Raw genomic sequence first — 14,959 nt, 5'->3', positions numbered from 1 at the left:
CACTAACTGAAGTTTATTTAGTGCTTTATCCGGGTAGCCGGAAAGTAGAGCTGCATCATTTTTGGACAGAAAGTTTCTGATTTTTGCAATGTTACGTAGATGGAAAAAAGCTGTCCTTGAAACAGTCTTTATATGTTCGTCAAAAGAGAGATCAGGGTCCAGAGTAACGCCGAGGTCCTTCACAGTTTTATTTGAGACGACTGTACAACCATTAAGAGTAATTGTCAGATTCAACAGAAGATCTCTTTGTTTCTTGGGACCTAGAACAAGCATCTCTGTTTTGTCCGAGTTTAAAAGTAGAACGTTTGCAGCCATCCACTTCCTTATGTCTGAAACACATGCTTCTAGCAAGGGCAATTTTGGGGCTTCACCATGTTTCATTGAAATTAATAAAATATATAGTGAAAACAATAGTGGTCCTAAAACGGAACCTTGAGGAACACCGAAATTTACAGTTGATTTGTCAGAGGACAAGCCATTCACAGAGACAAACTGATATCTTTCCGACAGATAAGATCTAAACCAGGCCAGAACTTGTCCGTGTAGACCAATTTGGGTTTCCAATCTCTCCAAAAGAATGTGGTGATCGATGGTATCAAAAGCAGCACTAAGGTCTAAGGAGCACGAGGACAGATGCAGAGCCTCGGTCTGATGCCATTAAAAGGTCATTTACCACCTTCACAAGTGCCGTCTCAGTGCTATGATGGGGTCTAGAACCAGACTGAAGCATTTCGTATACATTGTTTGTCTTCAGGAAGGCAGTGAGTTGCTGTGCAACAGCTTTTTCTAAAATGTTTGAGAGGAATGGAAGATTCGATATAGGCCGATAGTTTTTTATATTTTCTGGGTCAAGGTTTGGCTTTTTCAAGAGAGGCTTTATTACTGCCACTTTTAGTGAGTTTGGTACACATCAGGAGGATAGAGAGCCGTTTATTATGTTCAACATAGGAGGGCCAAGCACAGGAAGCAGCTCTTTCCATGGTTTAGTTGGAATAGGGTCCAGTATGCAGCTTGAAGGTTTAGAGGCCATGATTATTTTAATCATTGTGTCAAGAGATATAGTACTAAAACACTTGAGCGTCTCTCTTGATCCTAGGTCCTGGCAGAGTTGTCCAGACTCAGGACAACTGAGCTTTGAAGGAATACGCAGATTTAAAGAGGAGTCCGTAATTTGCTTTCTAATAATCATGATCTTTTCTTCAAAGAAGTTCATGAATGTATTACTGCTGAAGTGAAAGCCATCCTCACTTGGGGAATGCTGCTTTTTAGTTAGCTTTGCGATAGTATCAAAAATACATTTGGGATTGTACTTATTTTCCTCAATTAAGTTGATATAGAGTACCGTATATACTGTACATATGAGATGAGTAATGTAGTGTATGTACACATTATATAAAGTGGCATTGTTTTAAGTGACTAGTGATACATTTATTACATCCAATTTTTAATTATTAAAGTGGCTAGAGATTTGAGTCAGTATGTTGGCAGCAGCCACTCAATGTTAGTGATGGCTGTTTAACAGTCTGATGGCCTTGAGATAGAAGCTGTTTTTCAGTCTCTCGGTCCCAGCTTTGATGCACCTGTACTGACCTCGCCTTCTGGATGATAGTGGGGTGAACAGGCAGTGGCTCGGGTGGTTGTTGTCCTTGATGATCTTTGTGGCCTTCCTGTGACATCGGGTGGTGTAGGTGTCCTGGAGGGTCTGTAGTTTGCCCCCGGTGATGCGTTGTGCAGACCTCACTACCCTCTGGAGAGCCTTACGGTTGTGGGCGGAGCAGTTGCCGTGCCAGGCGGTGATACAGCTCGACGGGATGCTCTCGATTGTGCATCTGTAAAAGTTAGTGAGTGTTTTTGGTGACAAGCCAAATTTCTTCAGCCTCCTGAGGTTCACCACGCTGTCTGTGTGGGTAGACCATTTCAGTTCTTCCGTGATGTGTACGCCGAGGAACTTAAAACTCTCCACCCTCTCCACTACTGTCCCGTCGATGTGGATAGGGGGGCTGCTCCCTCTGCTGTTTCCTGAAGTCCACGATCATCTACTCTGTTTTGTTGACGTTGAGTGTGAGGTTATTTTCCTGACACCACACACCGAGGGCCCTTACCTCCTCCCTGTCGTTTTTGTTGGTAATCAGGCCTACCACTGTAGTGTCGTCTGCAAACTTAATGATTGAATTGGAGGTGTGCAGGGCTGGTTTTCTTTTTGTAATCCGTGATTGACTGTAGACCCTGCCACATACCTCTTGTGTCTGAGCCGTTGAATTGCGATTCTACTTTGTCTCTATACTGACGCTTAGCTTGTTTGATTGCCTTGCGGAGGGATTAGCTATACTGTTTGTATTCGGTCATGCTACCGGTCACCTTGCCCTGATTAAAAGCAGTGGTTCGCGCTTTCAGTTTCACGCGAATGCTGCCATCAATCCACGGTTTCTGGTTTGGGAATGTTTTAATCGTTGCTATGGGAACGACATCTTCAACACACGTTCTAATGAACTCGCTCACCGAATCAGCGTATTCGTCAATGTTGTTGTTTGACGTAATACGGAACATATCCCAGTCCACGTGATGGAAGCAGTCTTGGAGTGTGGAATCAGATTGGTCGGACCAGCGTTGAACAGACCTCAGCACGGGAGCTTTGTTTTAGCTTCTGTCTGTAGGCAGGGAGCAACAAAATGGAGTCGTGGTTCACCTGTGTGTTCCTGTGTGTACATGCACCTGTGGGTTCCTGTGGGTTCCTGTATGTTCTTGTGTGTTCCTGTGGGTTCCTGTGTGTTCCTGTGGGTGTGATCTCCAGAAGCCTCCTGAGTCCTCACAAGCTTTCCTTTTATAGCCTGTTAGTCTAGGAGGGAGGGGGGGGGAGTGGCCCACTTCTACAAACATGGCTGCAAGGTGGAAGCTGTTAGAACGTGTAACAAGGTGCTTGCCCCCCCCCCCCCCACCCCCCCCCCCCAGAGAGCTGGGGAGAGCCCAACCTACCCGTCACTCTCTCTCCCAACATGGTGAGAGCCACAGGACTCATTCTGTCCTCCAGCACACCCACACACACTCTGAGAGCCAGAGAGAGAGAGTGAGATAGAGAGGTGTAGCAAGGAGAGAGAGAGAGGGGTGTTGCGAATAGAAAAAGATAGCAAGGAAAGAGAGAGAGAGATTTTTGTGCAAAGGACTAAAAGAGAAAGAGAGTTAGAGAACAGGAGGATTTTCTGGCTTTTCTCTCAGAGCTGCAGATAGAACCGGGAGAAGACAGAAAGATGGCAGAAGGAGGAGAAGGAGAGGAGGAGATTCAGTTCCTTCGCACGGTGAGTTGCTGCTTTACTTTCCTCCTGGGTTCCGAACCGATTTAGAGTATGTTAGGGGTTAGGGCTGTTAGGGTATAGGGGTTAGGGTTGTTAGGGATTAGGGTATAGGGGTTAGGGCTGTTAGGGTATAGGGGTTAGGGTTGTTAGGGGTTAGGGTATAGGGGTTAGGGTATAGGGGTTAGGGCTGTTAGGGTATAGGGGTTAGGGCTGTTAGGGTATAGGGGTTAGGGTATAGGGGTTAGGGCTCTTAGGGTATAGGGGTTAGGGCTCTTAGGGTATAGGGGTTAGGGCTCTTAGGGTATAGGGTTTAGAGCTCTTAGGGTATAGGGGTTAGGGCTGTTAGGGTGTAGGGGTTATGGTATGAGGGTTAGGGCTGTTAGAGTATAGGGGTTAGGGCTGTTAGGGTGTAGGGTATAAGGGTTAGGGCTGTTAGGGTGTAGGGTATGAGGGTTAGGGCTGTTAAGGTGTTGGGTATAAGGGTTAGTGTGTAGGGTATGAGGGTTAGGGCTGTTAGGGTGTAGGGTATAAGGGTTAGGGTGTAGGGTATGAGGGTTAGTGCTGTTAGGGTGTAGGGGTTAGGGTATAGGGGTTAGGGTTGTTAGGGTATAGGGGTTAGGGTTGTTAGGGTGTAGGGTATGAGGGTTAGGGCTGTTAGGGCTGTTAGGGCTGTTAGGGTGTAGGGTATGAGGGTTAGGGCTGTTAGGGCTGTTAGGGTGTAGGGTATGAGGGTTAGTGCTGTTAGGGCTGTTAGGGCTGTTAGGGGTGACCTGAGACCTGCCCTGTCTGGACACATGCTGGCTTTTGGACTGGCTGTGTGTGTGTGTGTGTGTGTGTGTGTGTGTGTGTGTGTGTGTGTGTGTGTGTGGGGGGGGATCTGATCTGAGCTGTCATCAGTATGGGAGCTACCAACCTTTATCTTTACACACTTTATCGCAGCTATATTGTACCAGGGCTTCAGATCAATATCTGCTTTACAATGGCCTGAACACGGTGATTCAGAGACAGTTGGTTTTCTAACCTGTTGTTGAAACTACTCTGCCCGGTTCTCTATATCAATATCAGATGTCTCTCTCTTCTGTTTCCTGGTTTTAGTAAATGTTGCTGTACAGGCAGAGATATTTCAGTCTTGTTTAGCCTCTGTACAGCACTTTGTGACATCAGCTCATGTAAGAAGGGCTTTATAAATACATTTGATTGGTAGCAGTTTTACCAGCCATGCGGCCTCCTTCCCTTCCCTTCTGAATTTAGTTGACTATTTTAGTGTCCTGACCTGATTATCACTGGCTGAGCCTGGCTCTGGGTGGATGTCTTCAATATGACATGATCACTGACACACCAGTACTATAGTGGTTCATAGACTTCAAATGATCTGTTATTTTAGGTGGTTCATAGACTTAAAATGATCTGTTATTTTAGGTGGTTCATAGACTTAAAATGATCTGTTACTATAGTGGTTCATAGACTTAAAATGATCTGTTATTTTAGGTGGTTCATAGACTTAAAATGATCTGTTATTTTAGGTGGTTCATAGACTTAAAATGATCTGTTATTTTAGGTGGTTCATAGACTTAAAATGATCTGTTACTATAGTGGTTCATAGACTTAAAATGATCTGTTATTTTAGGTGGTTCATAGACTTCAAATGATCTGTTATTTTAGGTGGTTCATAGACTTAAAATGATCTGTTATTTTAGGTGGTTCATAGACTTCAAATGATCTGTTACTATAGTGGTTCATAGACTTAAAATGATCTGTTATTTTAGGTGGTTCATAGACTTAAAATGATCTGTTATTTTAGGTGGTTAATAGACTTAAAATGATCTGTTACTATAGTGGTTCATGGACTTAAAATGATCTGTTATTTTAGGTGGTTCATAGACGTAAAATGATCTGTTATTTTAGGTGGTTCATAGACTTAAAATGATCTGTTATTTTAGGTGGTTCATAGACTTAAAATGATCTGTTATTTTAGGTGGTTCATAGACTTAAAATGATCTGTTATTTTAGGTGGTTCATAGACTTAAAATGATCTGTTATTTTAGGTGGTTCATAGACTTAAAATGATCTGTTATTTTAGTGGTTCATGGACTTAAAATGATCTGTTATTTTAGGTGGTTAATAGACTTAAAATGATCTGTTACTATAGTGGTTCATAGACTTAAAATTATCTGTTATTATAGTGGTTTATAGACTTAAAATGATCTGTTATTTTAGGTGGTTTATAGACTTAAAATGATCTGTTACTATAGTGGTTCATAGACTTAAAATGATCTGTTATTTTAGGTGGTTCATAGACTTAAAATGATCTGTTACTATAATGGTTCATGGACGTAAAATGATCTGTTATTTTAGGTGGTTCATAGACGTAAAATGATCTGTTATTTTAGGTGGTTCATAGACTTCAAATGATCTGTTATTTTAGGTGGTTCATAGACTTAAAATGATCTGTTATTTTAGGTGGTTCATAGACTTAAAATGATCTGTTACTATAGTGGTTCATAGACTTAAAATGATCTGTTATTTTAGGTGGTTCATAGACTTCAAATGATCTGTTATTTTAGGTGGTTCATAGACTTAAAATGATCTGTTATTTTAGGTGGTTCATAGACTTCAAATGATCTGTTACTATAGTGGTTCATAGACTTAAAATGATCTGTTATTTTAGGTGGTTCATAGACTTCAAATGATCTGTTACTATAGTGGTTCATAGACTTAAAATGATCTGTTACTATAGTGGTTCATGGACTTAAAATGATCTGTTATTTTAGGTGGTTCATAGACGTAAAATTATCTGTTATTTTAGGTGGTTCATAGACTTAAAATGATCTGTTATTTTAGGTGGTTCATAGACTTAAAATGATCTGTTATTTTAGGTGGTTCATACACTTAAAATCTGTTATTTTAGGTGGTTAATAGACTTAAAATGATGTTATTTTAGTGGTTCATAGACTTAAAATGATCTGTTATTTTAGGTGGTTCATAGACTTAAAATGATCTGTTACTATAGTGGTTCATAGACTTAAAATGATCTGTTACTATAGTGGTTCATAGACTTAAAATGATCTGTTATTTTAGGTGGTTCATAGACTTAAAGTCTGTTATTTTAGGTGGTTCATAGACTTAAAATGATCTGTTATTTTAGTGGTTCATGGACTTAAAATGATCTGTTATTTTAGGTGGTTCATGGACTTAAAATGATCTGTTATTTTAGGTGGTTCATGGACTTAAAATTATCTGTTATTTTAGGTGGTTCATAGACTTAAAATGATCTGTTATTTTAGGTGGTTCATGGACTTAAAATGATCTGTTATTTTAGGTGGTTCATGGACTTAAAATGATCTGTTATTTTAGGTGGTTCATGGACTTAAAATGATCTGTTATTTTAGGTGGTTCATGGACTTAAAATGATCTGTTATTTTAGGTGGTTCATGGACTTAAAATGATCTGTTATTTTAGGTGGTTCATAGACTTCAAATGATCTGTTATTTTAGGTGGTTCATAGACTTAAAATGATCTGTTATTTTAGTGGTTCATAGACTTAAAATGATCTGTTATTTTAGTGGTTCATAGACTTAAAATGATCTGTATGTTCAGCATAGTTAGGTTACCCGACAGTGTGTTATTTTAGTGTTGTAGATCAGTGTGTAGATCAGTGTGTAGATCAGTGTGTATATCAGTGTATAGATCAGTGTGTAGATCAGTGTGTAGATCAGTGTGTAGATCAGTGTATAGATCAGTGTGTATATCAGTGTGTAGATCAGTGTGTAGATCAGTGTGTAGATCAGTGTGTAGATCAGTGTGTAGATCAGTGTGTAGATCAGTGTGTAGATCAGTGTGTAGATCAGTGTGTAGATCAGTGTGTAGATCAGTGTGTAGATCAGTGTATAGATCAGTGTGTAGATCAGTGTATAGATCAGTGTGTAGATCAGTGTGTAGATCAGTGTGTAGATCAGTGTGTAGATCAGTGTGTAGATCAGTGTATAGATCAGTGTGTAGATCAGTGTGTAGATCAGTGTGTAGATCAGTGTGTAGATCAGTGTATAGATCAGTGTGTAGATCAGTGTGTAGATCAGTGTATAGATCAGTGTGTAGATCAGTGTGTAGATCAGTGTGTAGATCAGTGTGTAGATCAGTGTGTAGATCAGTGTGTAGATCAGTGTATAGATCAGTGTGTAGATCAGTGTGTAGATCAGTGTGTAGATCAGTGTGTAGATCAGTGTATAGATCAGTGTGTAGATCAGTGTGTAGATCAGTGTGTAGATCAGTGTGTAGATTTTGTAAGTGGCACCGTCAGGTAGGCTATTATATATATTTTTGTGCTAATTTTGTTGCTTCCAGAATGTTCTGGTGGTTTCAGGGTATGTGGGTGGTGGTGGGGTTCTGCGTGTGCATGTATTTGCGTTCATGTGTGTGTGTCCACGTGTGTGAGTTTGTGTGAGTGTGTGTGTGTGTGTGTCTGTGTACAGACAGCGCCCGGTGCATCTGTTGGCATCATTATCTATTTATACCCCAGGAAAGGAGAGCTGAGCCTGTCAAAAAATTCATGTTTTATTGTCATATAGGAAGGTTGGGACTGGGAGGGTAGGATTTGGGACTGGGAGGGTAGGATTTGGGACTGGGAGGGTAAGATTTGGGACTGGGAGGGTAGGGACTAGGAGGGTAGGGTTTCTCTAAAATCTGCGATCTTGACTTAACGTGCTGAATGATATACAACTGTCCCGTTGACGGGACGCCGATCCGTAGTCATTATGGGGTATTGTGTATAGATAGGTGATAAAAACCAATCTATTTCATCCATTTTGAATTCGGCCTGTTACACAACAAAACGTGGAATAAATCAGTTACAGAGACACAGAGAGGCAGAGACACAGAGAATTACAGAGACACAGAGAGTTACAGAGACACAGAGAGTTACAGAGACACAGAGGCAGAGACACAGAGAGGCAGAGACACAGAGTTACAGAGACACAGAGAGGCAGAGACACAGAGTTACAGAGACACAGAGGCAGAGACACAGAGAGGCAGAGACACAGAGAGTTACAGAGACACAGAGAGGCAGAGACACAGAGAGGCAGAGACACAGAGAGGCAGATACACAGAGAGGCAGAGACACAGAGTTACAGAGACACAGAGAGGCAGATACACACAGAGGCAGAGACACAGAGTTACAGAGACACAGAGGCAGAGACACAGAGAGGCAGAGACACAGAGAGGCAGAGACACAGAGAGTTACAGAGACACAGAGAGTTACAGAGACACAGAGAGTTACAGAGACACAGAGAGGCAGAGACACAGAGAGGCAGAGACACAGAGAGGCAGAGACACAGAGAGTTACAGAGACACAGAGAGTTACAGAGAGTTATTTCCTTGGCATAAAAAACTGCTAAAAATAGTGTCCTTACTGTGTAGAATTCGTATCAATGACTGTTACCTAGCTGGACAGAGTGTAGAGACTATAGATGACTGTTATCTAGAGACTATAGATGACTGTTATCTAGCAGGACAGAGTGTAGAGACTATAAATGACTGTTATCAAGCTGGACAGAGTGTAGAGACTATACATGACTGTTATCTAGAGACTATACATGACTGTTATCTAGAGACTATAAATGACTGTTATCTAGAGACTATAAATGACTGTTATCTAGAGACTATAAATGACTGTTATCTAGAGACTATAAATGACTGTTATCTAGAGACTATAGATGACTATAAATGACTGTTATCTAGAGACTATACATGACTGTTATCTAGAGACTATACATGACTGTTATCTAGAGACTATAAATGACTGTTATCTAGAGACTATAAATGACTGTTATCAAGCTGGACAGAGTGTAGAGACTATAAATGAATGTTATCTAGAGACTATAGATGACTGTTATCTAGAGACTATAAATGACTGTTATCTAGAGACTATAGATGACTGTTATCTAGAGACTATAGATGACTGTTATCTAGAGACTATAGATGACTGTTATCTAGAGACTATAGATGACTGTTATCTAGCTGGACAGAGTGAAGAGACTATAGATGACTGTTATCTAGAGACTATAGATGACTGTTATCTAGAGACTATAGATGACTGTTATCTAGAGACTATAGATGACTGTTATCTAGCTGGACAGAGTGTAGAGACTATAAATTACTGTTATCTAGAGACTATAAATGACTGTTATCTAGAGACTATAGATGACTGTTATCTAGAGACTATAGATGACTGTTATCTAGAGACTATAGATGACTGTTATCTAGCTGGACAGAGTGTAGAGACTATAAATTACTGTTATCTAGAGACTATAAATGACTGTTATCTAGAGACTATAAATGACTGTTATCTAGAGACTATAAATGACTGTTATCTAGAGACTATAGATGACTGTTATCTAGAGACTATAGATGACTGTTATCTAGAGACTATAGATGACTGTTATCAAGAGACTATAGATGACTGTTATCAAGCTGGACAGAGTGTAGAGACTATAGATGACTGTTATCTAGAGACTATAAATTACTGTTATCTAGAGACTATAGATGACTGTTATCTAGCTGGACAGAGAGAAGAGACTATAGATGACTGTTATCTAGAGACTATAGATGACTGTTATCTAGAGACTATAGATGACTGTTATCAAGAGACTATAAATGACTGTTATCTAGAGACTATAAATGACTGTTATCTAGAGACTATAGATGACTGTTATCAAGAGACTATAAATGACTGTTATCAAGCTGGACAGAGTGTAGAGACTATAGATGACTGTTATCTAGAGACTATATATGACTGTTATCTAGAGACTATAAATGACTGTTATCAAGCTGGACAGAGTGTAGAGACTATAGATGACTGTTATCTAGAGACTATAAATGACTGTTATCTAGAGACTATAAATGACTGTTATCAAGCTGGACAGAGTGTAGAGACTATAGATGACTGTTATCTAGAGACTATAGATGACTGTTATCTAGAGACTATAGATGACTGTTATCTAGAGACTATAGATGACTGTTATCTAGAGACTATAGATGACTGTTATCTAGCTGGACAGAGTGTAGAGACTATAAATTACTGTTATCTAGAGACTATAAATGACTGTTATCTAGAGACTATAAATGACTGTTATCTAGAGACTATAAATGACTGTTATCTAGAGACTATAGATGACTGTTATCTAGAGACTATAGATGACTGTTATCTAGAGACTATAGATGACTGTTATCAAGAGACTATAGATGACTGTTATCAAGCTGGACAGAGTGTAGAGACTATAGATGACTGTTATCTAGAGACTATAAATTACTGTTATCTAGAGACTATAGATGACTGTTATCTAGCTGGACAGAGAGAAGAGACTATAGATGACTGTTATCTAGAGACTATAGATGACTGTTATCTAGAGACTATAGATGACTGTTATCAAGAGACTATAAATGACTGTTATCTAGAGACTATAAATGACTGTTATCTAGAGACTATAGATGACTGTTATCAAGAGACTATAAATGACTGTTATCAAGCTGGACAGAGTGTAGAGACTATAGATGACTGTTATCTAGAGACTATATATGACTGTTATCTAGAGACTATAAATGACTGTTATCAAGCTGGACAGAGTGTAGAGACTATAGATGACTGTTATCTAGAGACTATAAATGACTGTTATCTAGAGACTATAAATGACTGTTATCAAGCTGGACAGAGTGTAGAGACTATAGATGACTGTTATCTAGAGACTATAGATGACTGTTATCTAGAGACTATAGATGACTGTTATCTAGAGACTATAGATGACTGTTATCTAGAGACTATAAGTGACTGTTGTCTAGAGGCTATAAATGACTGTTATCTAGAGACTATAAATGACTGTTATCTAGAGACTATAGATGACTGTTATCTAGAGACTATAAATGACTGTTGTCAAGCTGGACAGAGTGTAGAGACTATAAATGACTGTTATCTAGAGACTATAAATGACTGTTATCTAGCTGGACAAAGTGAAGAGACTATAGATGACTGTTATCTAGAGACTATAAATGACTGTTATCTAGCTGGACAAAGTGAAGAGACTATAGATGACTGTTATCTAGAGACTATATATGACTGTTATCTAGAGACTATAGATGACTGTTATCTAGAGACTATAGATGCCTGTTATCTAGAGACTATAGATGACTGTTATCTAGAGACTATAGATGACTGTTATCTAGAGACTATAGATGACTGTTATCTAGAGACTATAGACGACTGTTATCTAGCTGGACAGAGTGTAGAGACTATAAATGACTGTTATCTAGCTGGACAGAGTGTAGAGACTATAAATGACTGTTATCTAGAGACTATAAATGACTGTTATCTAGAGACTATAAATGACTGTTATCTAGAGACTATAGATGACTGTTATCTAGAGACTATAGATGACTGTTATCTAGAGACTATAGATGACTGTTATCTAGCTGGACAGAGTGAAGAGACTATAGATGACTGTTATCTAGAGACTATAGATGACTGTTATCTAGAGACTATAGATGACTGTTATCTAGAGACTATAGATGACTGTTATCTAGAGACTATAGATGACTGTTATCTAGCTGGACAGAGTGTAGAGACTATATAATGATGTTACTGTTATCTAGAGACTATAAATGACTGTTATCTAGAGACTATAAATGACTGTTATCTAGAGACTATATAGACTGTTATCTGTTATCTAGCTGGACAGAGTGAGAGATGACTATAGATGACTGTTATCTAGAGACTATAGATGACTGTTATCTATAGACTGACTATAAATGACTGTTATCTAGAGACTATAGATGTTATCTGTTGACTGTTATCTAGAGACTATAGATGACTGTTATCTAGAGACTATAGATGACTGTTATCTATAGAGACTATAGATGACTGTTATCAAGCTGGACAGAGTGACTATAGAGACTATAGATGACTGTTATCTAGAGACTATCTAGAGAAAGATGACTGTTATCTAGAGACTATAGATGACTGTTATCTATGACTGTTATCTAGGACAGAGAGAAGAGACTATAGATGACTGTTATCTAGAGACTATAGATGACTGTTATCTAGAGACTATAGATGTTATCTGTTATCTGTTATCTAGAGACTATAAATGACTGTTATCTAGAGACTATAAATGACTGTTATCTAGAGACTATAGATGACTGTTATCAAGAGACTATAAATGACTGTTATCAAGCTGGACAGAGTGTAGAGACTATAGATGACTGTTATCTAGAGACTATAAATGACTGTTATCTAGAGACTATAAATGACTGTTATAAATGACAAGCTGGACAGAGTGTAGAGACTATAGATGACTGTTATCTAGAGACTATAAATGACTGTTATCTAGAGACTATAAATGACTGTTATCAAGCTGGACAGAGTGTAGAGACTATAGATGACTGTTATCTAGAGACTATAGATGACTGTTATCTAGAGACTATAGATGACTGTTATCTAGAGACTATAGATGACTGTTATCTAGAGACTATAAGTGACTGTTGTCTAGAGGCTATAAATGACTGTTATCTAGAGACTATAAATGACTGTTATCTAGAGACTATAGATGACTGTTATCTAGAGACTATAAATGACTGTTGTCTAGAGGCTATAAATGACTGTTATATAGAGACTATAAATGACTGATGACTATTGACTGTTATCTAGAGACTATAGATGACTGATCAGGGTGTTGTTGAGAACGACAGGATCACGCCAAGGTTCTTAGCGCTCTGGGAGGAGGACACGATGGAGTTGTCAACCGTGATGGCGAGATCATGGAACGGGCAGTCCTTCCCCGGGAGGAAGAGCAGCTCCGTCTTGCCGAGGTTCAGCTTGAGGTGGTGATCCGTCATCCACACTGATATGTCTGCCAGACATGCAGAGATGCGATTCGCCACCTGGTCATCAGAGGGGGAAAGGAGAAGATTAATTGTGTGTCGTCTGCATAGCAATGATAGGAGAGACCATGTGAGGTTATGACCGAGCCAAGTGACTTGGTGTATAGCGAGAATAGGAGAGGGCCTAGAACAGAGCCCTGGGGACACCAGTGGTGAGAGCGCGTGGTGAGGAGACAGATTCTCGCCACGCCACCTGGTATGGAGCGACCTGTCAGGTAGGACGCAATCCAAGCATGGGCCGCGCCGAGGAGATGCCCAACTCGGAGAGGGTGGAGAGGAGGATCTGATGGTTCACAGTATCAAAGGCAGCCGATAGGTCTAGAAGGATGAGAGCAGAGGAGAGAGAGTTAGCTTTAGCAGTGCGGAGCGCCTCCGTGATACAGAGAAGAGCAGTCTCAGTTGAATGACTAGTCTTGAAACCTGACTGATTTGGATCAAGAAGGTCATTCTGAGAGAGATAGCGGGAGAGCTGGCCAAGGACGGCACGTTCAAGAGTTTTGGAGAGAAAAGAAAGAAGGGATACTGGTCTGTAGTTGTTGACATCGGAGGGATCGAGTGTAGGTTTTTTCAGAAGGGGTGCAACTCTCGCAACTCTAGAGACTACAAATGACTGTTATCAAGCTGGACAGAGTGTATAGACTATAGATGACTGTTATCTAGAGACTATAGATGACTGTTATCTAGAGACTATAGATGACTGTTATCTAGAGAATATAAATGACTGTTGTCTAGAGGCTATAAATGACTGTTATCTAGAGACTATAAATGACTGTTATCTAGAGACTATAGATGACTGTTATCTAGAGACTATAGATGACTGTTATCTAGAGACTATAGATGACTGTTATCTAGAGACTATAAATGACTGTTGTCTAGAGGCTATAAATGACTGTTATCTAGAGACTATAAATGACTGTTATCTAGAGACTATAAATTACTGTTATCTAGAGACTATAGATGACTGTTATCTAGAGACTATAGATGACTGTTATCTAGAGACTATAGATGACTGTTATCTAGAGACTATAAATGACTGTTATCAAGCTGAGCCAGAAGAGGACTGGCCACCCCACATAGCCTGGTTCCTCTCTACCCAGTACAGCCAGAAGAGGACTGGCCACCCCACATAGCCTGGTTCCTCTCTACCCAGTACAGCCAGAAGAGGACTGGCCACCCCACATAGCCTGGTTCCTCTCTACCCAGTACAGCCAGAAGAGGACTGGCCACCCCACATAGCCTGGTTCCTCTCTACCCAGTACAGCCAGAAGAGGACTGACCACCCCACATAGCCTGGTTCCTCTCTACCCAGTACAGCCAGAAGAGGACTGGCCACCCCACATAGCCTGGTTCCTCTCTACCCAGTACAGCCAGAAGAGGACTGGCCACCCCACATAGCCTGGTTCCTCTCTACCCAGTACAGCCAGAAGAGGACTGGCCACCCCACATAGCCTGGTTCCTCTCTACCCGACACAGCCAGAAGAGGACTGACCACCCCTCATAGCCTGGTTCCTCTCTAGGTTTCTTCCTAGGTTTTGGCCTTTCTAGGGAGTTTTTGCTAGCCACCGTGCTTCTACACCTGCATTGCTTGCTGTTTGGGGTTTTAGGCTGGGTTTCTGTACAGCACTTTGAGATATCAGCTGATGTACGAAGGGCTTTATAAATACATTTGATTTCATTTGATGATTACACAGCTGCACCTTGTGCTGGGGACAATAAAATGGCCACTCTAAAAATATGCAGTTTTG

At 40.2% G+C, this 14,959-nt stretch overlaps 1 protein-coding gene across 1 annotated transcript in view; it reads left to right on the top strand.

The window, feature by feature from the left end:
* The first annotated feature begins 3,000 nt into the window (after nucleotides 1–3,000).
* Nucleotides 3,001–14,959, top strand: part of ryr1b (ryanodine receptor 1b (skeletal)) — a 287,373-nt gene continuing 275,414 nt past the window's right edge. Inside the window, 1 exon segment of the mRNA XM_065027242.1 lies at nucleotides 3,001–3,293. Coding sequence (XP_064883314.1) covers nucleotides 3,246–3,293 — 48 coding nt within the window. The 5' untranslated portion in view covers nucleotides 3,001–3,245.

The sequence above is a fragment of the Oncorhynchus nerka genome, linkage group LG14, assembly GCF_034236695.1.
Source record: "Oncorhynchus nerka isolate Pitt River linkage group LG14, Oner_Uvic_2.0, whole genome shotgun sequence".
NCBI lineage: Eukaryota > Metazoa > Chordata > Actinopteri > Salmoniformes > Salmonidae > Oncorhynchus > Oncorhynchus nerka.
Note: the sequence above shows the minus strand (reverse complement) of the source record. Positions and strands in the feature narration are given on the sequence as shown.